Source organism: Canis lupus, chromosome 25 (assembly GCF_003254725.2).
Source record: "Canis lupus dingo isolate Sandy chromosome 25, ASM325472v2, whole genome shotgun sequence".
Lineage (NCBI taxonomy): Eukaryota > Metazoa > Chordata > Mammalia > Carnivora > Canidae > Canis > Canis lupus.
The window spans coordinates 23,998,191-24,024,305 of NC_064267.1; the positions used below are offsets into that span (position 1 = coordinate 23,998,191).

The 26,115-nt window shown below is 34.8% G+C and overlaps 1 protein-coding gene across 1 annotated transcript; it reads right to left on the reverse strand.

Annotated features, from left to right (window-relative positions):
• Positions 1 to 1,258: 1,258 nt before the first annotated feature.
• SCRG1 (stimulator of chondrogenesis 1) lies at positions 1,259 to 24,898 on the reverse strand. Its single transcript, XM_025462867.3, has 3 exons — positions 24,687 to 24,898; positions 4,040 to 4,294; positions 1,259 to 1,488 (listed from the first exon to the last, which is right to left on the reverse strand). The coding sequence occupies exons 2-3, from the start codon at positions 4,279 to 4,281 to the stop codon at positions 1,434 to 1,436; spliced, it is 297 nt and encodes a 98-aa protein (XP_025318652.1). The 5' UTR covers positions 4,282 to 4,294; positions 24,687 to 24,898; the 3' UTR covers positions 1,259 to 1,433.
• Between the last annotated feature and the right edge of the window lie 1,217 nt (positions 24,899 to 26,115).

Here is a 26,115-nt window from a genome sequence, read left to right on the forward strand (position 1 = left end):
GGGTATGATACTTCTCAACCATTTCCCCATAATAATACATTGTATAGCCCTTCATACTTTTCCTCTTTAGAAGGGTTCATTTTATAAATAAGTATTTGATTGTAATTATTACACTTTTGTTAGAATATTTGTCCAAGAGGACAAATCCGACTTATTTATTACTGCATCTACAAATCTAAATAATAGCTGGCACTTAGCAAAAATTTAATTTTTGTAGCATAAAGGACTTTCTGAAATTACTTCTGATGGTCACTAGTCAATGTATACCCCCTAAGATATGGGGCATAGTCCAAAGCTGTCTCTAAATAAAACATCTGTTTTATTTACCTTTAACATTCATGTGATTTTATTTATTTTTTTAAAAGATTTTATTTATTCATGAGAGACACACAGAGAGAGAGAGAGAGAGAGAAGGAGAGAGAGAGAGAGAGAGAGAGAGAGGCAGAGACACAGGCAGAGGGAGAAGCAGGCTCCATGCAGGGAGCCTGACGTGGGACTCGATCCTGGAACTCCAGGATCACGCCCTGGGCGGAAGGCCGGTGCTAAACCACTGAGCCACCCAGGGATCCTCACATATTTCTTTTTAATATATGTTATTTTAAAGAAAAATTGAAAAAAAATAAAGAAAAATTGATACATCAAGGATAAACATAATTTTAAGGATACAGGATTACAGCCGTGTTTGAGTGTGTGCAGTATATGGGCTGCATTTGATTTTTAGCAAATAAGTTAGCATCCAAAAAAATGATTTTAATAATACTTACCATGAAGGTTTTTATTGTATTTGAAAGAGTAAAGTGAAATGTACTTTATATACTTTATATACATAATATGTACTTAAACATTGTCTCCCTTTTATCATCTTTTTTTGTCTCTCTCTCTCTCTCTCTTTCTCTCTCTCTCTCTCTCTTTTTTTTTTTTTTTTTTTTTGTTATGTAAACTCTATGCCCAACATGGGGCTGGAACTCAGGACCTGAGATTAAGTGTACCAACTAAGCAGGCCAAGTGTCCCATCCTTTTACCCCATTACTAGAAAATTTCTAGATTCTCTTCTAAGAACCTCAATTTGTAACTGGTTCTTTCTGTTAAGTATATATGGTCAATAACTGTCAAGTAAGAACAAAAGTTCTCAACCTTCGAGGAAAGATTATGGCTAATCACCAATCAAAAATCCTTTTACTGAGCCTACTGAATACAGCATAGATGAAAATTTTCCATCAAACATTTTAGCCAGTGCCAACAATGTCCACAGAGAACATTTAAATTCAATTAACTTTTATTACTACTTATTTAACACAAGTTTAATATCTTAGGAAAGAATTTATAGAATCTGCGCTTTATTGCACTGGATAGAAAATTGAAATTTAGTTATGTCGATATAGTGCAATTCGTGGGAAATGAGAGACGATGTTCTCTGGAATACATGAAGATTCTCAGTGATTGTTGCAAGGAATCACAAAAGAGATCTTTGGTCCAAAGAAGATATCTCTGAAAGAAAGTAGGACATCAGTTAAATTCAGCTGAAAACTAAGGTATCTATCTATTAGTCTTTACTGGATTAAAAATGGGCAATGATTTCCAGGATTTCAGATTACTATTCTTTTTAAGCAATAAAGTACAAGAGAATGAGTGGCAGAACTTGCCACAGGAACAACAAAGACCAGGAAGGTAATCAAGTCTCCTACTTTCCTCCCATTTGCCATTGATATTATACTATCATTTATCCGTAAAGAAAAGGAAAAATTAAATGATTTCAAAACCTTATTATCATACCAAAAATATTATTTCTCTGATATGGGGGGGGGCATGGAGTTTAAATCTGCAGATAAGAAACAAAAGGTTAAAAAATTGTTAGAAAGTCAATAAATTTCTAAATTTATAGGGAAAGGACAAATGTTAAGCTATTTAACTCTACTGTTGTTGAAAAGATCACATAAGGTAAAGTATAAAAATGCATGAAAATAATATAAAATTGTATTATGATTATGGCTCATTAGAAATATACTTAGTATGTAAAGTACAACCTATGTGTAGTTTACACTACTATAGCATATATTTGAAAGTTGCTAAGAGAGTAAATACTAAAAGTTCTCATCACAAGGAGAAAAAATTTTTGATAACTATATGAAGTGATGAATGTTAACTAAATTTATTATGGTAGTCATTTTGTAATATATGTCTATCAAGTTATGCAGTACACCTTAAACTTATACAGTGCTATATGTCAATTATATTTCAATAAAAATGAAAAGAATATAAGGTGGCAAATTAGAGTTTGTGTTTAAAGAGGTGAAAACAGGAAAAATACTTAGCAAGGTAAATCTGTTGGTACTAGGGGAAAGGTAACCAAAATCAGATAGAAATTACTTTTGTGTATCCAGACTTCTATTCTTATCCATTAACACAGATGGTAACAAAATTATATCATAAATGCAAATACTTTTCAATAAATTGGTTTCTAGTCTTAGAATTACAAAAAAGCAACATGGTATTTTAATATTAAATAGCATTTCATTTATGTAGTCTGAGAAATATTGTCATTTTAATGAAATCAGTTAACTCAGGGGTTTTGTTTTATTTTGTTTTTTGGGTTTTGTTTTTTAAGATTTTATCCATTTGGCAGAGAGAGCATATGCAAGGGGAGCTGCAGGCAGAGGCAGAGGGAGAGGGACAAGCAGGCTTCCCACTGAGTGGGGAGCTGATGTGGGGCTCCATTCCGAGAACCTGGAATCATGACCTGAGCCAAAGGCAGATGCTTAACCAACTAAGCCACCCAGGTGCCCCACTTAAGTCAAGTTCTTAATACCATTTAGTACAAATTATTCTCAGACTTTATCATGAATCAGAATCACCTATAGGACTTGTTAAGCCATAATTGCTATGCCTCACCTCCAGCCTCCTTGATTCAGTAGGTCTTGTAGAGGGCTCAAGGATGGATATGCATTTTTAACAAGAACTAGGTGATATTGAAGCTGCTACTCTGGGAACCATACGTTAAAAACCAACTGCCTTGGTAGAAAAAAATGTCTGGTCCAAACTAGAAGACCTGGATTTTAGTTTCAGTGCTGATACTAACTAGTTGTCTGGAATGGTGCTAGTCATTTTACCTCCCTGCATCTTTCCTTGATAAGATGATTATATCTGTCCTTTCTCACAGGTTTCTTAGGAAAATGAAAATATGATGTCATATGTTGAAAATAATTTGAAAGAGCAAATTTCAGTATGAAATAGCCAAGATCATAGTATTTGAGGCTTTTCAGTTACCAGAGGAAGATGATTTTAAAAGCAAGAGTCAAAAATTTACTGATTTATCTGCCTTTGTAATATACTTAAGATTGCATCTATTTTCCAAGACAGTAGATAATTTTTATTTAGTTCATTTCTGGTTAACTCATATGTAGAGCTAGAAAGTTTTTCTTTGACCATTACCAGTTTTCTGTCCAATTAATTACTTGATCCTGTTCACTAGTTTCTTTTATCTAAAGCCTCTTATTAGTTTTCAAATTGATTTAAAAACTTTGATGTTAACCTCTCCTATTGGCAGATTTTTTTGTGGTAAAACTCAGGGAATTTAGAATTTAATATATTGGAGTGCTACTAATTTTCTGGATTTTTTAAAAGAGATTTTATTTGTTTATTCATGAGAGACACAGAGAGAGAGAGGCAGAGACATAGGCACAGGGAGGAGCAGACTCCCTGCAGGGAGCCTGATGTGTGACTCAATCCCAGGAACCCAGGATGTCTGGAGCTGAAGGCAGATGTTCAACCACTGAGCCACCCAGGCATCCCTAATTTTCTGGATTACATTTAGTTTTATTAAAATCTGCCAAACTCTGTTTCTTAAATGAAAACATTCATTTTCATACACAATAGATGATTCTAGAAAATAGCTGGAATTTAAGTAGGATTTTACTTAAAAAGGGTGATTAATTTCAGCAAACACATTATAAAGTTGTCTTTTAAAAGAGTTGTTATGAAAAAAAAAGAGTTGTTATGCATACATTTCATAGCCATATACTTCATGATTATATTTCCTTACTTTGGGCAGCAGAGCAATTCACGGAAGTTACAGTAACAGATCATCTCACATCCCTTCCCATCCCAGAAGTGATCCTGGATGTTTACATCCATCTTCGTCAGGTCAGCTACTCCCTCTGGAAGGTTGTGACAGTTGCGATCTTTTAGTGTCTTTCTGTAGCAAGAGAGGCGACTGGCAGGCATGGCTTGGACTCCTAGCAGCAAAGTTAGCCCAATGGTGAAAGCAAATACTATAAATTTCATTTTGGTTTTTGCCCTGAAATAGAGGAAAAAGTAAAATGTATCAGTGTGTTTTCGTTTTAAAGATGGAATTCATTTGAACATAAAGTTCTATAGCATTCTTATAAATACTTGGATAGAAAGATTAGGAGTTGATCTTTTTCTATTCTCTTCTTTGTATTTCTCGAAGTGTAATTTTATGACTATTGACAATAAAAATCATTAGAATAATGATTTAGAATAATTGTTAAAAACCAAATGTCTGGGTTCCATTTAATATTTAATGAAATATTAAATAAGAAATGCTAGAGGTCAGGGGGAGGTTAGAGCCAGAATCTGCATTTTTAAGTACCCAGAGTAATTTTTAATTTTTGGTTCATTCAGTAGAGGAGAACTGTGGGTTTTTTTTTTTAAGATTTTATTTATTTTTTCATGAGAGACAAAAGAGAGGCAGAAACATAAGCAAAGGGAGAAGCAGGCTCCATGCATGGAACCCAACGTGGGAATCTATCCTGGGATCCCAGGATCACACCCTGAGCTGAAGACAGATGTTCAACCACTGAGCCACCCAAGCATCCCAAGAACTGTTTTTTAAGGTGGTAAAACTCAAGTGAACTTCTAGAATCATCATCAAGTTCAGTGGTTCTTGACTTGCATAGCCTAGGAATAATATTGTCAAAGAACTTGAATTCTACCCTGACAGGAACAAAAAACCTATCTATTCTGATACTGAGAAATAATATGCATATGTTTATAGTTCAGTTAAGTTTTAAAAACCTACCAGAATCACCCGGAGGCTCATTTTTGTTGCAAATTTTTATCCCATGTAGATTGCTTCATCTTAGCCTCATTGAAAACAGAGGCTTGAATTTCCCCTAATAAACATTTAGCCTGTTCTTAAACACCTACCATGCTGGGGAGCTCGTTATTGACTAAGTCAATATATTCCACTGATGCAATTCTAATGTTTCTCTTACTGTAAAATATTTTTCTATAGCTTCTAACAACCAGTTTCAGTTTGAGCTCTTAGGGTCATACCAAGCAAGTGTTTTTCTCTGCCAGGAGAGAATTCTTCAAATATAGTATTTGCATAAAACTGTGGGATATTCATCATCTGTTTTTTTTTTTTTTTTCTTTTTTTCTTCATCTATTTAATCAGGCTTCTTTGGCTTTCATGTTAGGCATGAAAAGAATGGAGGCTATTGTAGTACAGGAAAACTAGCAGAACGGTGGAGAAATCAGAATCAGAATCCACAGCCATTCAGATTTCATCTTGTTGACAGATGCCAAGGAGCTTTCCTACCAAGGAGTATTAAAGAGAGGGGAAAACATATAAGTATATTGTACTTTGAAAAAAACAATGTTGAAAGGAAATTTTTTTAGTTTTCAGTGACTAGATGCATCTCAAAGGTGAATTAATATAGGTGAGATTATGGATTTATTAAAAGGACAATTATTTTAGAGTAGCTTTTGGTTTACAATAAAATTGGAAGGAAGGTACGGATTTCCCATATGCTCTTTGCCCTCACAAATGCATAGTCTCCCAGATATCAACATTGCTCACAAGAACCGTACTTTTTTTTTTTTTTTACTAAGGATAAACCTACATGGTACATCATAATTTCCCAAAGGCCATAATTTAACTTAGAGTTCATGCTTGGTGTTGTCCATTCTTTAGGTTGGACAAATGTATAATGGTATTTATCTATCATTATAATATCATATAAAGTATGATATTTTCACTTCCCTAAAAGTTCTCTGTTATCTGCCTATACATCTCTCCCTCCTTAACTTCTGGCAATGATTTTTATTGTCTACAGTTTTACCTTTTCCAGAATGTCATATAGTTGTAATCATACAATATGTAGCCTTTTCTTATTTATTTATTTATTTATTTATTTATTCATTCATTCATTCATTCATTCATTCATGAAAGACACACAGAGAGAGGCAGAGATACAGGCAGAGGGAGAAGCAGGCCCCATGCAGGGAGCCTGACGTGGGTCTCAGGGGACTCCAGGATCACGCCCTGGGCCAAAGGCAGGTGCTAAACCGCTGAGCTACCCAGGGATCCCCCTATGTAGCCTTTTCAGATTGGCTTCTTTCACTTAGTAAAATGCAACTTTCCTCCATGTCTTTTCATGTCTTGACAGCTCATTTCTTTTAGCACTAAATAATAATGTCTGGATGTACCACAGCTTATCCATTTATCTACCCTAGGACATCTTGGTTGCTTCCAATTTTTGGCAATTATGAATAAAGCTGCTGTAAATATCCATGGACCAGTTTTTGTATTGTATGGTCGTAAGTTTTAAACTTCTGTGAATAAACACCAGTGAGCACAATTGCTGAATTATATGGTAAAAGTGTGTTTAGTTTTATAAGAAACTGTTAATTGTACTCCAAAGTGACTGTATCATTTCGCATATCCACCAGCAATGTATGAGAGTTCCTATTGTTCCATAACCTCAGCAGTATTTGGGGTTGTCACTGTTTTGAATTTTGGCCATTCTAATAGGTGTGTAGTGATATCTTATTGTTATTTTAATTTGCATTTCCTTGATGATATATGATGACATGATGGAGTATCTTTTAATATATATATTTGCCATCTGTATAGCTTCTTTGGTGAAGTGTCTGTTAAAGTCTTTTGCCTATTTTTAAAATCAGGTTGGTTGTTTTCTTATTGTTAAGTTTTAAGTTTATATTTTGGTTAACAGTCCTGTATCAGATGTGTCTTTGCAAATATTTTCTCCCACTTGTTGCTTATCTTCTAATTGCCTTGACATTTTCTTTCACAGAGAAATTTTAACTATAAATAAAGCTAGAGTTTAGCTTATCAATTATTTCTTTCAGAGATCATATCTTTGGTGTTGTATCTAAAAAAGGCATCATATCCAAGGTCATCTAGGGTTTTTTCCTATGTTATCTTCTAGGAGTTTTATGGGTGCACAATTTACTTTTAGGTCTATGATCCATTAAAAAAATATTTTATTTATTTATTCATGAGAGACACAGAGAGAGGGAGAGAAGCAGACTCCATGCAAGGAGCCCGATGTGGGACTCGATCGATCCCAGGTCTCCAGGATCATGCCCCGGGCCGAAGGCAGGCACTAAACCGCTGAGCCACCCAGGGATCCCTATGATCCATTTTTAATTAAGTTTTGTGAAGGGTATAGTGTCTGTGTTTAGATTCATTTTGTTGCACGTGGATGTGCAGTTGTCCCAGCACCATTAGTTGAAGACACTATTTTTGCCCATTGTATTGCTTTTGTTCCTTTGTCAAAGATCTGTTGATTATATTTTTGGGATTCTTTTTTCTGAGCTCTGTTCTGTTCCATTAACCTATTTGCCTATTCTTTTATAGGTATCACACTGTCTTGATTACTGTAGTTTTATGGTAAATCTTAAAATCAAGTAGTAGCAGTCTTCTAATTTTATTCTCCTTCATTATTGTGTTGGTTATTCTGGTCTTTTTCCTTTCCATATAAACTTTAGAATCACTTTGTCAATATACACAAAATAACTTGCTGTGATTTTGATTGGGATTGCATTCAATCTGCAGGTCGAGATGGGAAAAATTAACATGTTGACAATGTTGAATCTCCCTATCCATGAACATGGAATATCTCTTCATTTATTTAGTTCTTTGATTTTATTCAACAGAGTTTTATAGTTTTTCTCATCTAGATCTTGTATGTATTTTGCCAGATGTATACCTAAATATTTTATTTGGGGGGGTTGCTAATGTTAATGGTATTGTGTTTTAAGTTTCAAATTCCACTTATTCATTGTTAGTATGTTGGAAAGCAACTGATGCTTGTGTATTTACCTTGTATCCTACAACTTTGCTATAATCACTTATTAGTTCCAGAAGTTTTTTTGTCGATTTTTTGGAATTTTTCTGCATAGGCAATCATGTTGTCTGCAAAGATAGTATTATATCTTCTTTCTTCCTTTATATACTTTTTATTTCCTTTTCTTGTCTTATTGTATTAGCAACAACTTTCAGTATGATACTGAAAAAGTGTGGGGAAAGGTACATTCTTGCCTTGTTCCTGATCTCAGTAGGAAAGATTTGAATTTCTCACCATTAAGGATGTTAACCATAGGTTTTTTGTAAATGGTCTTTATCAAGTTGAGAAAGTTCCCCTCTATTTCTAGCTTATTGAGAGTTTTTATCATGTATGCATGTTAGGTTTTCTCAAATGATTTTTCTGCATCTGTTGATCTGATCATGTGATTTTTCTTTTTTAGTCTATTGATGTGATAGATTACATTAATTAATTTTCAAACATTGAACCAGCCTTGTATGTCTAAGTCACACTTGACTGTGGTATATCATTCTTTTCATACTTGTTTTGATTCAGTTTGCTAATATTTTATTAAGGATCTTTGTAGCTATGTTCATGAGATATATTGGTTTATAGCTTTCCTTTCCTGTAATGTCATTGTCTGGTTTTGATATTACAGTAATGCTGGCCTCATAAAATGAGTTAGAAAGTATTCTCTTTGCTTCTATCCTCTGAAAGAGATCGATGAGAATTGGTTTAATTTCTTCTTCAAATATTTTACTGGGGAACCCATTTGAGCCTGGTGCTTTCTTTTTGGGGAGATTATTAATTACTAACTCAATTTCTTTAATAGATATAGATCTATTCAGATTGTGTGAATTTTGGCAAATTGTGTCTTGCAAGGAACTGATTCACTAATGAAGCTTAAAAGATTTATAGGCATAGAGTTGTTCATAGTATTGCTTTATTATCCTTTCAATATCCATGGGATCTGTAGTGATGTTCCTCTTTCATTTCTGATATAATAATTTGTGTCCTCTTTCTTAGTTTACTTGGCTAGAAGTTTATTGATTTTTTAAATCTTTTTAAAGAACTGGCTCTAGGTTTCATTGATTTTTCTCTATTGATTTCCTGATTTTAATTTCATTCATTTCTGCTCTAATTGTTTTTTTATTAGACATTGATTTTTATTTTCTTTTTATTGTGAAAAACTTCAAATATATACAAAAATAGAGATAATGGTTTAATGAACCTCAATATACTCATCTGCAAGCTTCAATTATTATCACCCCATGGCCTCCCGTGTTTCAGTTATACCTGCACTTTTTTTCTTCCTCAGTTTTGATTACTCTGAAGCAAATTCTAGTCATCTCAACTTATCCACAAATATTTCAGTATATTTCATTAAAGGTAATGACTTTTAAAAATCATAACACACACACACAAAAATAAATAAAAATAAAAATCATAACACATGGGACACCTGGGTGGCTCAGCGGTTGAGCATCTGCCTTCAGCCCAGGGAGTGATCCTGGAGACCTGGGATTGAGTCCCACATTGGGCTCCCTGCATGGAGCCTGTTCCTTCCTCTGCCTATGTCTCTGCCTCTCTCTCTTTGTTTCTCATGAATACATAAATAAAATATTTTTAAAACATTTAAAAATAACAAATAAATACAAAAATAAAAATCATAACACAATACTCTTTAGCATAACAAAAAAATTAATAATTTCTTCATATAACTAAAAAGCCCTTCATTGTTTAAGTTTTCCACTTGAATTCCTAATTTTCTCCTTTTATTTTTTGATTGAAGTATAGTTGACATATTATATTAGTTTCAAGTATACAACATAGTGATTCAGCCATTATGTATATTGTGAAATGCTAGCCATGATAAATGTAGTTTACCATCTGTCATTATACAAAAATTACTACAATATTGTTGATTATATTGTTGACTATACTTTCTATGCTGTATTTTTCATCCTTATAACTTATTTACTTTATAACCAGAAACATGTACCTCCAAATCCCTTCCACCTATTTCGCCTATTCCCTAAATAGGCAACCCTTCCCTCTGGCAACCACTAGTTCTCTATGTTTATGAATATTGTTCTTTTTTGTTTTTGTTTGTTTGTATTTTAGGTTCCAAATAAAAATGAAATCATGTGGCATTTATCTTTCTCTGACTTTTTTTCACTTATCTGTTCTAATTTTTTTTAAAGATTTTATTTATTTACTTGAAAGAGAGCACAGAGGGAGAGGGAGAGGCAAGCTCCCTGCTGAGCAGAAAGCCCGATGCGATGTGGGGCTCAATCCCAGGACCCCAGGATCACAACCTGAGCCCAAGGGAGATACTTAATAGACTGAGCCAGCAGGCACTTCTAATTCTTATTATTTTGTTTTTCTGCTTACTTTGAAGCAAATTGAATTTGCTCTAATCCCAAGGTGGAAACTAAGATGATTGATTTTAGATCTCTCTTCTTTTCTAATATTTACATTTAATGCATTCATAAATTTCCCTCTAAGCACTGCTTTTGCTACATCCCACACATTTTGATAAGTTTTCCTTTTTATTTAGTTCAAAGTATTCTAAAAGTTCTCTTGAAATTTCTTTTTAGCTCCTATGCGTTATTTAGAGTTGTGTTAATCTCCACCTATTTGGGGATTTCCCAGTTATCTTTATGTTATTGATTCTTAGCTTAATTCCGTTATGGTCTGAGAGGAGAAATTATATGATTTCTATTCTTTTGAATTTGTTAATTGTGTTTCATGGCCCAGAATATGATCTGTCTTGGTGAATGTTCTGTGTGAATTTGAGAAGAATGTGTATTCTGCTATTATTGGGTTAAGTAGTCCATAGATGTCAATTATATCTAATTCATTGGTGGTGTTTTGAGTTCTACTATGTCCTTACTAATTTTCTGCCTGTAGGATTTGTTCCATTTCAATAGAGAATTCATATATTTTCCCTCACAATCCTATTTGTTTTACCTAATGCAGTTTGATGCTCTTTTGTTAGGTACATACCTGTTAAAAATTGTTATGTCTTATTGGAAAATTAACTCCTTTATCATTATGTAATATCCTACTCTATTCTTGATAACTTTCTTTTGATATTGGCTCCAAAATTAGCATAAGAAAAGAAAAATAAGAAATCTATTTCACTTTATATTTTTTCAGATTTGATGGAGCAAGACAGTGTTGTATTACATCGCAATCTAATATATAGACATATGAAAATGTCTTCCAATAAATTTTTACAGATCATAGTTTAAATTTTACATTAAAAAATATGGTTCTCTGAGGTGCTCTCGTTCTCAATTGCTTCAGATTAGGATCTTCTTTATACCCATTAAATAGGTGGTATTTTTTTTTTAAAGTCACATTTCTTGACTTTTTTTCAGATTAATCTTCAAAGAAGGTTCATTAGAGCTTCTGTTCACTGAACATTTACTATGTGGCAGAAATCTCCACAACCATTAAGTTTTAAACAATATATTGACCATTACCACAATCAAGATAATGAACATATCTGTTATCCCTAAGTTTCCTAATGCCCTTAAGTAATTCATCACTCTTACTCCTCCCTTCCCTCCACTCTTATACAGACAACAAATTATCTATCACCAGAGATAAATTTGCATTTTCTACAGTTTTGTATAAGCAGAATCATAAAATATGTGCTCTTTTTATCTGACTTCTTTCACTCAGCATACTTCTTTTGAGATTTATACGTGTCATTGCAGGTATCAATAGCTGACTTCTTTTTATTACTGAGAAGTATTACATTATATAAATGATAGATCATTTACCCATTTGCCTGTTGATGGACATTTGAGTTGTTCTCAGTTTTGGGCTATTGTAAAAAGAGCTGTTTTGAATATTTGTGTATAAGTCTTTGTAAGGTTATAGTTTTAGTTACTCTTGAACAAATACCTAGAAGTAGAATAGCTGGGTTGTATGATAGGAGTATGTTTTACTTTACAAGAAATTGCCAAATTGTTTTTCAGAAGTGATTGTATCATTTTACATTCCCACTGACAGTGTATAAAAATGTTCTAGTTTCTCTACATTCTCTCCAACACTTGGTATGGTCAGTCCTTAACTTTTGGCCATTCTAGTGTCTTATTGTGGTTTTGCATTGCATTTCCTTAATAATTAATGGTGTTGAGTCCCTTTTCATGTACTTATTTGTCATCTGTATGTCTTGTTTGGTGAACAACCTGTTCAAATCTTTTGCTCTGTTTTAAAAATTAGATGGTTTTCCTGAGTTTTGAGAGTCCTTTACATATTCTGGATACAAGTGCTTTATCAGATATATACTTCCTAAATATTTACTCTTTACCTATGGCTTTCCTTATCACCTTCTTAACAATGGTCTTCAAAGGGCAAAAATTCTTAAAATTGATGAAGTCTGATTTATCAATTTTTTTTCTTGAATAAAATATACTTTCATTGTCATATTTAAGAAATCATTGCCTTACCCAAGGTCACAAAGATTTTCTCTTATGTTTTCTTATACTAGTTTATAATTTTAGGTTTCCCATTTAGTTCTGTGATCTATATTAGCTTATTTTTTATTTTAATGAGTGGTGTGGTTGAAATTCTTTCTCTATTTTTATGGTTGTTCAGTAGTTTCAGTACCATATTTGAAAAGATTGTTGTTTCTCCACTGAGTTGCCTTTGCATCTTTGTGAAATATCAGTTTTCAGGGTGCCTAGGTGGCTGAGTTGGTTAAGTGTGTGCCTTTGGCTCAGGTCATGATCCCAGAGTCCTAGGACTGAACCCTGCATCAGACTCCCTGTTCAACAAGGAGTCTGTTTCTCCCTCTCCTTCTGCTCCTCTGACCTGCTAGTGCTCTCTCGCTCTCTCTCTTTTGTCTCTCAAATCAATAAATAAAATCTTTTTAAAAAATATCAGTTTTCAATATAGCTGTGACTGTTTCTTTTGCTGTGCAAAAGCTTCTTATCTCGATGAAGTCTCAATAGTTCGTTTTTGCTTTTGTTTCTCTTGCCTTCATGGATGTATCTTGCAAGAAGTTACTGTGGCCAAGTTCAAAAAGGGTGTTGCCTGTGTTCTCCTCTAGGATTTTGATAGAATCTTGTCTCACATTTAGATCTTTCATCCATTTTGAGTTTATCTTTGTGTATGGTGGAAGAGAGTGGTCTAGTTTCATTCTTCTGCATGTGGGTGTCCAATTTTCCCAGCACCATTTATTGAAGAGACTGTCTTTTTTCCAGTGGATAGTCTTTCCTCCTTTGTCGAATATTAGTTGACCATAAAGTTGAGGGTCCACTTCTGGATTCACTATTCTGTTCCATTGATCTATGTGTCTGTTTTTGTGCCATTACCACACTGTCTTGATGACCACAGCTTTGTAGTACAACCTGAAATCTGGCATTCCTTTTTATTGTTTAATTTTAATTTTTATGGATGAATGGAAGATGTGGTTTGTGTATGCAATGGAATATTGCTCAGCCATTGGAAATGACAGATACCCACTATTTGCTTCCATGTGGAGGGACCTGGAGGGTATTGTGCTGAGTGAGATGGGTCAATCGGAGGAGGACAGACATTGGATGGTCTCATTCATTTGGGGAATATGGAGATTAGTGAATGGGAATAAAGGGAAAGGAGAAAAAATGAGTGAAAATATCAGTGAGGGTGACAGAACATGAGACACCTAACTCTGGGAAACAAACAAGGGGTAGTGGAAAGGGAGGTGGGTGTGGGTGTGGGGTTGGGGTGACTGGATGATGGGCAATGAGGTGGGCACTTGGTGGGATGAGCACTGGGTGTTATGCTATGTGTTGACAAATTGAATTCCAATAAAATTTTTTTAAAAAAATTAATAAACAATAAAAAGGATTGAGGAAAATAAATGAAAAGACAATAAAGAAATAAAGAACAAAGTAAAAAAAATATATATAGCTGTGAGCCTGTTCTGGACTCTATTCTTTTCCATTGATCTTTTAATTTATCTTTACACCAATACTATAGTTTTGATTACTGTCACTTTATAATAATTCTTAGAATCAGGTAGGATTAGCCCTGAAACTTTCTTCTTTCACAAAGTTGTTTTGACAATTATAGGTCTTTTGCATTCCTGTATTAGTTGTATTATCAGCTTCTCAATTTCTACAGAAAAAGCCTTCCAAAATTTTAATTGAGATTGCATTGAACCTATAGATAAATTTGGAGGATACTGGCATTTTAATAATACTGGATCTTCTGACCCTGAATAAATTTTTCCATACTTTTATTTTTATTCATTTGTGGTTTTAGATTTCAAAAGTGTTCCTTTAAGTAGTCTATTGTTTGGTCTTGCTTTTTTATCCAAACTGACAATCTCTTCCTTTTAAGTGGAATATTTAGACCATTTACATTTCATGTGATTATTGCCATCATTAAGTTTAAATCTATCAACTTGCATTTTGTGTTCTGTTTGATCTATTCTCTGTTCCTTTTTTCCTCTTTTATATGTGCTCTTTTGGATTAATTAAACATCTTTTTGTGATTTCATTTTAGTTCCTTTGTTGGCGCATAGCTATAATTCTTCATTTTGTTATTTTAGTGGTTGCCTTAAGATTAATAGTGTATATACTTTAACTTATCATTTCCCTTCAAATGACATATGTCACTTTACCTATAGTATAAAAACTTTAAGGGACGCCTGGTGGCTCAGTGGTTGAATGTCTGCCTTCAGCTTAGGGCATGATCCTGGAGTCCCAGGATCGAGTCCCACATCAGGATCCCTGCAGGAAGCCTGCTTCTCTCTCTCCCCTCTGCCTTTCTCTCTCTCTGTCTCTCATGAATAAATAAATAAAATCTTAAAAAAAAAAAAACCTTTAAAATAGTATACTTCCATTTCTCTCCTTCCATGCTTTATACTATCATTGTTATATACCTAATGTATATGCTAAAAACCCAGAAAATGTTATTATTGTTGCATAAACAATTGTATTTTAGAGAATTAAGTAATAAGGAAAAAAATCTTATACTTTATCCATGTAGTTTTCATTTCTAGTGCTGTGTTCATTTTAATGTGTTTCCATCTGATACCATTTTCCTTATGTCTGAAGGATGTCCTTTAATATTCTTATAGTGTAGGTTTTCTGGTGGTTAATTCTTTAAATTTTTATATGTCTGTAACAGTTTTTACTTTATTTTTTTTAATATTTATTTTATTTATTTATGATAGACACACACACACACAGAGGCAGAGACACAGGCAGAGGGAGAAGCAGGCTCCATGCAGGGAGCCCGACGTGGGACTCGATCCCGGGTCTCCAGGATCGTGCCCTGGGCCAAAGGCAGGCGCCAAACTGCTGAGCCACCCAGGGATCCCCCCAGTTTTTACTTTACATTTGTTTTTGAAAGATATTTCTTCAGGTTATAAAATGGTAGTTTGACAGTTTAGGGGTTTTTTTTCAGCACCTTAATGACGTATCTGCTTTAATGTCCTTTGCTGCTCTTACTGACATCTGTATCAATTCTGGGTTGGTTTTAATTGATTGATTTTTCTAGTTATATGTTATGTTTTCCTGCTTTTTTTGTATACCTGGTAATCCCTGATTGGATTTCAGATAGTTTAAATTTTGCCTTGTTGGGTGCTGGATATTTTTGTATTCTTATAAATATTCTTGTGCTTTGTGCTGGGATGTAATTAAGTTTCTTGGAAACAGTTTGTTCTTTCAGAACTTGCTTTTATGATTTGCTAGATGGTTCTAACTCATTCTAGGACTAATTATTCCTCACTAGTGAGGCCATGCCTTCCTTCCAGTGGCCAATGAATTACAAGTTTTTTCAACTTATCTTTGTAAGTATTTCTGACTTTTGTGAGTGCCAGACACTGTTTTCTAATCCTTTCAGATTTTTCCCCCTGACCATAGATAGTTTCCTCATTTGCATGTACAAGTTAGTTTTCTAAATACTTCAGTGGGGCCCTCTGTAGACATCCAGCATTCTCTATGTATCTTTCTTCTCTTTAATAGTCTTTTCTGTGAATCTTGGCTGCTTTAGTCTCTCTGACTCTCAGCTCCATTTTCTCAATTCAAGGAGTCTGCTGGACTCTGTGTGTTCCCTCTCCTTTTATTTTTTTTTTTTCAGCCTGGAAATTCCCTCAAGGCAATAGACCAGGGAAATTATACTTCATATGTTTCCCATATTTCATAGGAAGATGTCCTTCCTTGCTTGAAATCCAGTGTTTTGACAGAGGTTGTTTCATGTTTTGTTTAGGTGGGTTTTTTTGTTGTTTCAGAGGAGTGAGTAAACCTAGTTCTTTTTACTCCATCTTAGGTGAAGCAAAGCATTCTATACTACTATTACTATTTTGCATCTATTTTTGGAGGAATATGAAGGCAGATATACAAATTTTAGAGATTCTAAAAGTGAGCTCTGTGGTACTTTGATAATTTTAATACTAAAGCCAACTTCTCAGAACTATGTTTTTCCCTTCCACATCCTTTCCCAAATTGAATTAGGGTTGCTTTGACTACCACCTCTTGGATAGAGTAAGAGCTATTGGGTCCCAAAGTACAACAAATAAGATCTATTATGGTTTGCTCAAGGAGCCATTCAGTCTGCCATTCCTACTTCTGGAATGAGGCTTTAGTATTTTGATCTAGTTAGGCTGCTGAAAAATAACCTGAAATCATTCTTTAATCCTCAGGCCCAAATTTTCAAATGCTACTTCTGGTGACTTAGAATTCCTCTGCCCATACCATGACCAATCTGGCAAGAGTATTCAGGAGAAGAGTGGCCAGTATTGGGGAAGTGACGGAGTCAAAGAATAGTACTGATGTAGGACTCGCTGATTAAGTAAGTAATTAGAGAGAGAGAAACAGGAGCAAGCTGATTTAATTTGGTTCAATGTAAGAGACATTTTTTAGTATTTCCTTTATGCGAGGCACTGTCCTAATTACCAGTAGTATAAAGAAAAATATTAATAACTAAACTTATCCTCTTCCAATCACTCCAATTACTTCAAATAAAGCTAAAGTCATTGCAATGGCCTTCATATGCAACCTGGCTTCCTGTTATCTCTCTGAAAATATCTACTTTTCCGCTTTTTCATTCTGTTCTAGCTAATCCTCAAAAATATTAGACACATTCTTTCCTTAGGGCCTTTGCCATAGTTAATTCCTCTGCTTGGAAAGCTCTTCCAACAGATTAACTATGTGTCTACCTCCTTTACCTTCTTCAAGTTTTTGTTCACCTTGCTCCTCACTAAGATCTATTCTATTTAAAACTGTATCCCAGGGTGGTTCAGTCAGTTAAACATCTGCCTTCAGCTCAGGTCATGATCTCCAGGTCCTGGAATCCATCCCTACATCAAGGTCCCTGCTCACCAGCAGGGAATCTGCCTCTTCCTCTGCCCTTCATCCATGCTTGTGCTCTCACTCTCTCTCTCTCTTTCCCCTCTCTTTCATAAATAAATAAATAAATAAATAAATAAATAAATAAATAAATAAATACAATCTTTAAGAAAAACTATTTCCCCTCACATATTCTCAATCTGCCTTAGTTGCTCTACTTTTCCATGGCATTTATGAACCTCTAAACTGTTTTTTTTGTTGTTTTTTTTTAATTTTTATTTATTTATGATAGTCACCAAGAGAGAGGGAGAGAGGCAGAGACACAGGCAGAGGGAGAAGCAGGCTCCATGCACCGGGAGCCCGACGTGGGATTCGATCCCGGGTCTCCAGGATCGCGCCCTGGGCCAAAGGCAGGCGCCAAACCGCTGAGCCACCCAGGGATCCCGAACCTCTAAACTGTTAAAAAATATTTTTATTATGTCTCCCAGGACTTGAATGTAAGTTCAAGGAAGGCAGGGTTTTGTCTGATGTGCATCCCAAGCTCCTGAAACAATGCCCGGCATGTTAGTGAAAGAATAAATAGTATACCCTAATCTCTAGATGCTTATATATAGCCAAGAAAGGAGGAATTTCTCAGCTTGTTAAACTCAATATTTAATGGCACAGAACTATTATGGATAGTGAACTGTCAAATTTTTAAATTTGGGTGTCATCAAGTACTATTGTTTTGATTAAATTGATTTTTTCTGAATAGTCTGACTTTAAAATGTACTTCCTAATTTGTTTTATTTTCCTTTTTTATCAAGACTATCATATCCAGTCAGCTCATACCTGACTTAAAAATATATATATTTATAGAGATTCCTAGGTGGCTCAGTCAGTTAAGCATCTGACTTGATTTCAGCTCAGGTCATGATCTCAGGGTCCTGAAATCAAGCCCTGGGTTAGGCTCTGCACTCAGTAAAGCATCTGCTTGAGATTCTCTCTCTTGCTCTCTCTCACTCTCTAAAATGAATAAATAAATTTTACATTTAATATAATAAATATATATATTTATATGTGTATACCTTTATCAGAAGATTCAACAACAACAAAAAACCCTCCCCTTTTCTCTAAGCTCCCTTACCAGATTACTCTCCATCAAAAAACTGGGTGGAAGGAGAGGGGTGAGAGACGGTTGTAAATTCTTTGTAATCTTTTTACCAATTGTGTTTGAAGAATTTTTCTATATTAGTCATTAGCATTTTTCATATATGTTAAGTTTTGGTCTCCCTAGTTTTTTGTTTTTTACTATGCTACCATGTTGTTCTTATTTTTAGTAATCTAGCTTAATTTTGTCTAATTCTTGTGGCTTTTGGAAAAAGTCATCCATTTACTAAACTTGGGATCTTACTACCCTTTACATATTTCCTGCATATAAGCATAATTTGTTCCTGAGGTCATTTCATGACTGTTAACCGCTTAAGCTTTCTTTCCATTAGATGATTCTAATTATAGCAAGAAAACTGATTGGATTTTTTTAAATAGTTAAAAAAAAAGGAATAATAGTGTAAAACATAGAAAATGCAGAGAAGAATAGATAGAATAAAATACAATTAGTTTCCATGTAGAGATAAGGGTTGTTAGCATTTTGGTGTGTTTCTTTCAGTATGCATAGGGGAGAGCATTAAGGAGAAATTGAGATGGCAAGGGACAGAACACTGGGAAACTAACATTTGTGGACTGCGCAGAAGAAAAGTCAGAGAAATATACCAGTGAAGGGAACTGAGAAGGAAGTAGAGGGTCATAAGATAATGAGAAAAGGGGAAAAGGATAAGTGAGTGGAGAGCTGAGGACGAACTCATGACAAAGATTGGTCTTTACTAAGGTATAGTCCTCAGAGTGTCTCTACACCCTGCTACATAAAAGCAGATAAATTCAAAATCCATATACCATCACTTTCTGATCTCTTTTATAGTCCTGTGTCTCTACGTACATGATATTGATACTCAGATGATATTTAACGTTGTTAAAATATAAAGTTGTCAGATAAAATACAGGATACTGAGCAGAATTTGTATTTCAGATAAATAATAGATAATTTATAATATAAACATGTCCTAAATATTACATAATTTCTATCTCTTGGGTTAATTTTGATAATTTATATTTTGTTAAAAATAGTTCATCTGACTCATTTAAAAATATATTACAATATAGATATATAGAGTATTTTCTTATAATTAAATAGAAATCTTCCTTCCCTCATTAGGATTTTTATAGGTACTGCCTCTTTGGAAGGAATGCTCTTTACTTGCCTAGCTTATTCTTGACTTTCAGTTATCAATTTAAATTCATTTTTTTTAAATACTTTCTCTGACCATCCAATCTAATATAGTTTCAACTAGATTCTTTCATAGTGACCTTTTTGTCCCCTAATGCTATTTATCACATTTTAAATTATATGAGTTTACTCATTTTATGTCTATCATTCCCTTAAGACAGAAAGCTCCATGGAGGCAGTCTATTTTGTTCACTACCACATACCCAGTGGCTAATACAATGCATGGCCCACATACGTAGTATTACATGAATGATTCTCTGAAAACCCTTTTTTTTTTAATCCTGAGGAAGAGCCTACAGTGGTTTCATGGTATCTAAAAGATGGCAAACTTCCAAGGGCTAATCCTAAGGCCTTCTTCCTTCCACTTCCCCTCCACATCTATCACTCCTTATTCTCAGCTAGTAAAAAGACCAGTCAGGCAGCCCAGGTGGCTCAGCGGTTTAGCGCTGCCTTCAGCCCGGGGTGTGATCCTGGAGACCTGGGATCGAGTCCCACGTCAGGCTCCCTGCATGGAGCCTGCTTCTCCCTCTGCCTGTGTCTCTGCCACCTTCTCTCTCTGTGTGTACTCTCATGAATAAATAAATAAAATCTTAAAAAAAAAAAAAAGTCCAGTCATCTCTTCAATCCTATGTGTATGTCTTTTGCTTGTTGTCACCTTTATGTTAATTTCTGACCAAACCATGTACTGAGGACAAACCTCAAACTCAACTCTTCTAAGAAGCCTTCCCAGATCCACCCATACCACTCTAATAGCTCATTTGTTCTATGTACCTATAGCACTCATGTACAATCCATTCATTAAGAACTGTGAATTTCCTATCTTTTTAATTTTAGCCATTCTAACTGATGTAAAATTGTATCTCATTATGGCTTTGATTTGTATTTCCCTGATGACAAGTGATGTTGAGCATGTTTTTTCATGTGTCTGTTGGCCATTTGTATGTCTTCTTTGGGGAAATGTCTCTTCATGTTTTCTACCCATTTCTTGACTGGATTATTCATTTATTGGGTTTGATGTAGATATAGATTTTGATACTAGTCATTTATCTCATACGTCATTTGGCGAGGATGTAGAGAAAGGGAAACCCTCTTACACTGTTGGTGGGAATGCAAGCTGGTACAGCTACTCTGGAAAACAGTGTGAAGGTTCCTCAAGAAGTTAAAAATAGGTGATCCCTGGGTGGCTCAGTAGTTTAGCACCTGCATTCAGCCCAGGGCGTGATTCTGGAATCCTGGGATCGAGTCCCACATCAGGCTTCCTGCATGGAGCCTGCTTCTCCCTCTGCCTGTGTCTTTGCCTCTCTCTCTCTCTGCATCTCTCATGAATAAATAAATAAAATCTTTTTTTAAAATAAAAAAGAAGTTAAAAATAGAGCTATCCTATGACCCAGCAATGGCACTACTGGATATTTACTGCAAAGATACAAATGTAGTCATCCAAATGGGCACCTGCACCCCAATGTTCATAGCAGCAATGTCCACAATAGCCAAACTGTGGAAGGAGCCACGATATCCTTCTACAGATAAATGGATAAAGAAGATGTGGTGTGTGTGTGTGTGTGTGTGTGTGTGTGTGTTTGTGTATATAATGGAATATTATTCAACCATCAGAAAAGATGAATACCTACCATTTACATCAACATGGTTGGAACTGGAGGGTATTATGCTAAGTTAAATAAGTCAATTGGAGAAAGACAATTATCATATGGTTTCACTCATATGCAGAATGTAAGAAATAGTACAGAGGACCATAAGGGGAGGGAGGGAAAACTGAATGGGAAAAAATCAGAGAGGGGGACAAACCATGAGAGAATCTTACCTCTGGGAAACAAACTGAGGGTTGCTGAAGGGGAGGTGGGTGGGAGGATGGGTAACTGGGTGGTGGACATTAAGGAGGGCACGTGATGTGATGAGCACTGGGTGTTATACACAACTGATGAATTATTGAAAACTACACCTGGATAACTAATGATTTGACTAAATAATACCTTGCCATTGTCAGTTTTTTTCATAAGCCAGTTAGTGAGAGAGAATATGGCTATAGTTGGGAGTGGGAGATTCATTGAAAGGCATTTGACCATTGAGTAAATTGGTTGTTCTGTGTATTTACCTAGAACCAGGAAGGAATATATGGAATCATCATAAAGGGCCTTCCAGAACTTGATTAAAAGCTTTGATTTTATTGAATATGTTAGAAAACCATTTGCATATTTTGATAGAACACTCACGTGTTTGATTTATGTCTTAAAAATAATCCCTGATTGCTTTACAAAGATGTGTTGTGGTGGGACAAAATTGGAAGAAAAAGACTTTTGGTGAAAGTTGATGGAAGATATGAGGCAAAAGGGAAAGAATCAAGGATGACCCTTAGGCTTTTGATCTAAGTGATGCTGACATTTGTTGAGCTGAGGAATAATTAGATGGAATCAATGTGAGGAAAATTTAAGAGTAAATTTTCAGACAAGTTAAGTTTGAAATGCCTATTGGATGTCTAAGTGAAGATATTGAGTAGGCAGTGTGTCTGAAGGTTAGGGCTAGAAATAAAAAATTGAGAGTCATCAGGATGTTTATGGATCATATTTATAGCTATGAGACTGGCAGGGTAGTGAGTATAGAGTAAGAAAAGAGGTAAAAGACTGAGACCTGGGGGCAAGCCAATATTCAGAGGACTGGAAGAGGAGATGCCAGCATCATGAAGGCAAGGTCTATAACTTCTACTTCTTTTGCGGCTCTCAGAGTACCTACTTCAATACTGGGCCTACAGTAAATGTTCCAAAAATATTCACTGAAAGAATGAACAAATAAATTGCTGGAAAAGAAAGTGGGTATGTTGCCATACCATGTACCTCTTCTGAATATGTCCACACCAGAGCACAAAATAGTGTTTCTGTCGCAGTCTCAGTCACATACTAGGATGGAAAGTTCCACACCTGGCAAGCATTTACTGGTAGTTTTTTTTTTTTTTTTAACACTTTATAAATTACATGTTTGAACTGAAGTTTTCTCTTCTTTTACTTGAGTGCAGATAAATAGCTCTAATTTTTATTTAGCAAGTGGAAAAATGTCTCAAGCAGTATGTTCCTATGTTACACGATTATTTTTTTTCACTAGAGGACACCAACCTTAATCCTTGGCAATCCATTAAGACTGTATATTTTCAAGTGCCAACAAGAGTGAAATGACTTTGGCAAATATGAAACAAACTGCTCTATTTTTTTTTCTATTTCAGTTGAAGTACATGCACTTAAAATTCCTCCTGGAGTACATCCAAATTACAAAAGAAAACAAAGCTAAAAACTGAATATAAAAAAAATAAAAACTGAATATCTAAAGAAATAAGCAAGAGATCCTTATAAATAGTTATGTATTGGTTTTTAAATTCAAATTTATGTAATTAATTTTGTTCCTAGCACTATATGGTACCATTCATATCCCAGTAGGGGAATAATTTTTAAAAGATCAATGCAGAGGAAATAGAGTCATGAGCAAAATATTCCAATTAAGCAGCAAATCATTTCCACCGTCATAAAATAGGGAATTGCAAATTTTGATTGTATGAGAATATTTACCATGAGAAAGCTTTTGAATGGGTGAGTTAAATGAAGACTTAAAAAGAAAAATCATCCCGCTTAATGGCCAAAACTAACAGGGCTATGCAGTTTCAGTGTTCAGAGATTTATGGTGCAATGCTCATACAGGCAACTGATGTCAATTCTGGGAACTGGTATTAAAAGCAGTGGAATGAAATAGAGTTGATGAATTAGAAAGGGCAGTCCATTTTCAGATTTGTTTCAAAACACAGCAAAAGAGAAGCAAAGGCTTCAAAAACAAATGAAAATTCCAACCCAGAACTTGACATTTAAAATATCAAAAATTATAGTTGGAAGAGATTAACATTGCTGTCTAGCTTGTGATGTTTCCCATTTATCTTTCTTGGATGATGAAAAAAAACCTGTTATTTAAAAAAATGTCTCTTATCAATTGTGTTAGAAGAGGTTCGTGGTAGAATGAGCCCTGAAGTGGAATTCTTAAAGTGCATGTTAAAGAAGAGATGGTATGAGAAAATGGGTACGTCTTTCAAACATCATTAAACGAGACATGATCAGCCCAGGTACCCAAGAGACTTTCATCAGTGGAAAAATGAAGTTTACATCCTTCCTGAAAGTAATCTTTCTTCAGATAATGCATTCAGAAAATGCTATAAGATGATATTATTCAGTCTTGGATTTTTCTACTTGTTTTCCTGGCTACAATAGATCATCATCACTGGAGAAAAAGACCAGCATTTGGGAGAGCTTTTCCCAGCCTGCATAACCAAGTTAAGGAATCTTAAAGAGGAATTTTTGTAAGCCTGAAAGGGAAAAAGTGTTCCCTTTATCTTAGCAGTACAGACACCATAGTGTGTTCTATGGTGGGGACACCAAAGACGAATTCTGTACAATTCCTTCTTTGTATCACACATTTATACCATTTTTTTTTTTAGGAGTCAGGATTTTAAAAGCAAAAAAACAAAACAAAACAAACAAACAAAAAAACCCACAAAAAAATGTCCTGCTTAGACATTGCAGTTAACTTCACATAGAGTAGGTAATATAGAGATATAGCTACTGCATTAAAAGACTAAACTTATATATTGCATTATTCTTACATGGTTCTGAGAGGTGGAATAATAAGGTCCTGTTATGTGGGAGATTCAGAGTGGACATGAGCATTAATCAGGAGTAACAGTGAGAGAGCTGTCTCTTTTTAAACCTATGATTAAATGACTCTCCCAGTTAAGGAATATACATTTTCTAGTCCTTTTAATCTGATTATTTTCTTTTATCTTAAGAAGCATCATCTTTTTCAAAGTATATCCATCTCCTTAGAGAAGCTCTCTCTCTGACTTTCTCTTCTGACTCAACACATAAATACATTTTTGCTCTAATCTGTAGCAATAATTTGGAGTAGAATAAGTGACACAAAATGATATTTAAGAAAAAAAATACATACCCGTTCTTCTCCGTTCCTTTTGGTCTTCTTGGCAGAGGAATTTTCTTAAATGCTCCAATTCACTGGGTGAGTTTGGGCAAAAGGAGAAAAAAGGAGGTGCTAAAAGGAGGTTCCTTACAAATAAACCTTTGTCTGCCTTGTCTCTTGCCTGGAATTGACAGACTCACTGCTCCAGCCAGAACTGGGGGAGGAGGAGAGTAAAAGAGAGACAGGGCTGCAAGAACTGACTCCCTTTGAGTCTTCCAAACCAGGCAAGGATGAACTGAACAGCTTCTTTACAGAGGGAAATAACTAGTCTATACAAGAACCTCAGGGAGGCAGACTCTGAGAGCAATAAAATGTAAAACCCGAGGAATTTAAAAAGAACACATAGTAATTTTAACCTTAGAAGTGTGTGTGTGTGTGTGTGTGTTTGTGTGTGTGTGTGTGTGTGACAGAGACAGAGCAGGGAAAGAGGGAGAGAGGAAGGAGAGAAGGAGGAAGAGAAATGGCTAATGTGATTTAAGCAAACAGCTGAGCACCTTTTCCTTTTTTCAGTTTCTTTGTGTTTTTTTTCACTAAGTTTCCTCACCATCTAGATCTCTCATTATAACATTTTGGTTGAATATATGTTCAAACTCTCCAAATCCTCACCTAAAGAGTCATTACCAGTCAATGGAAAGTAAAAAAATAAAATAACTAAAAAAGAAATTTATGCCTCAAATAAGGCACAAATGGAATTTCAACTCTGTTTTGAGCAAACTGCACTGGAATTCTAGGATCTCTTAACTATACTTTAACTGTCGGCTAATTTTTAAAATTCAATTTGGAGTAATGTTGCAGGAGTTGGAAAATTAGACTAGGTATTATCTAGACAGAGAATGGAAGGAAGGACATTCTAGGTTGTATAAAGAAAGGCATGAAAGTGAATGAGAGGGTAACAACTTTGAAGATTACAGGTAGTTTAGTGTATCTGGATTTAGGGGTTCCAGGGGATAAAATTAGAGGACTAGAAAGAAGCAAGTTGATGAAGTACCTCCTATGCTACACTGAAAATTTTGGATTTTATCCTGAAAGTGAATGGAAAGATGATGAAAAGTATTAAAAAGGATGAAGCATTTGACTTCAGTGTGAAAGAAGGAGGATGTGGGAGGAAGGAAGCTAGAGACAGAAGAGGGGCTCTTGTAGTAACTCAGAAGAGAAGATAGGGAAAAAAGCTGAAATGATTTGGTGACCAATTAAGTTTTTATATTTAGGGTAGAGGCAGTTGAAAGAAGGGGAAGAGACTTTATTAACTTTCAGAGACTTGGAGCATTGAATGGATAATGCATTATTCTTCTAGGGAAAAGAATACAAAAGGAAGAATAGTTTTGGCAGAACAGGAGAGGGAGATAGAAATGAGTTAGTTTTTTTTCCCATTGAGTTAGAAGTGTTTTTATTTTTTATTTTA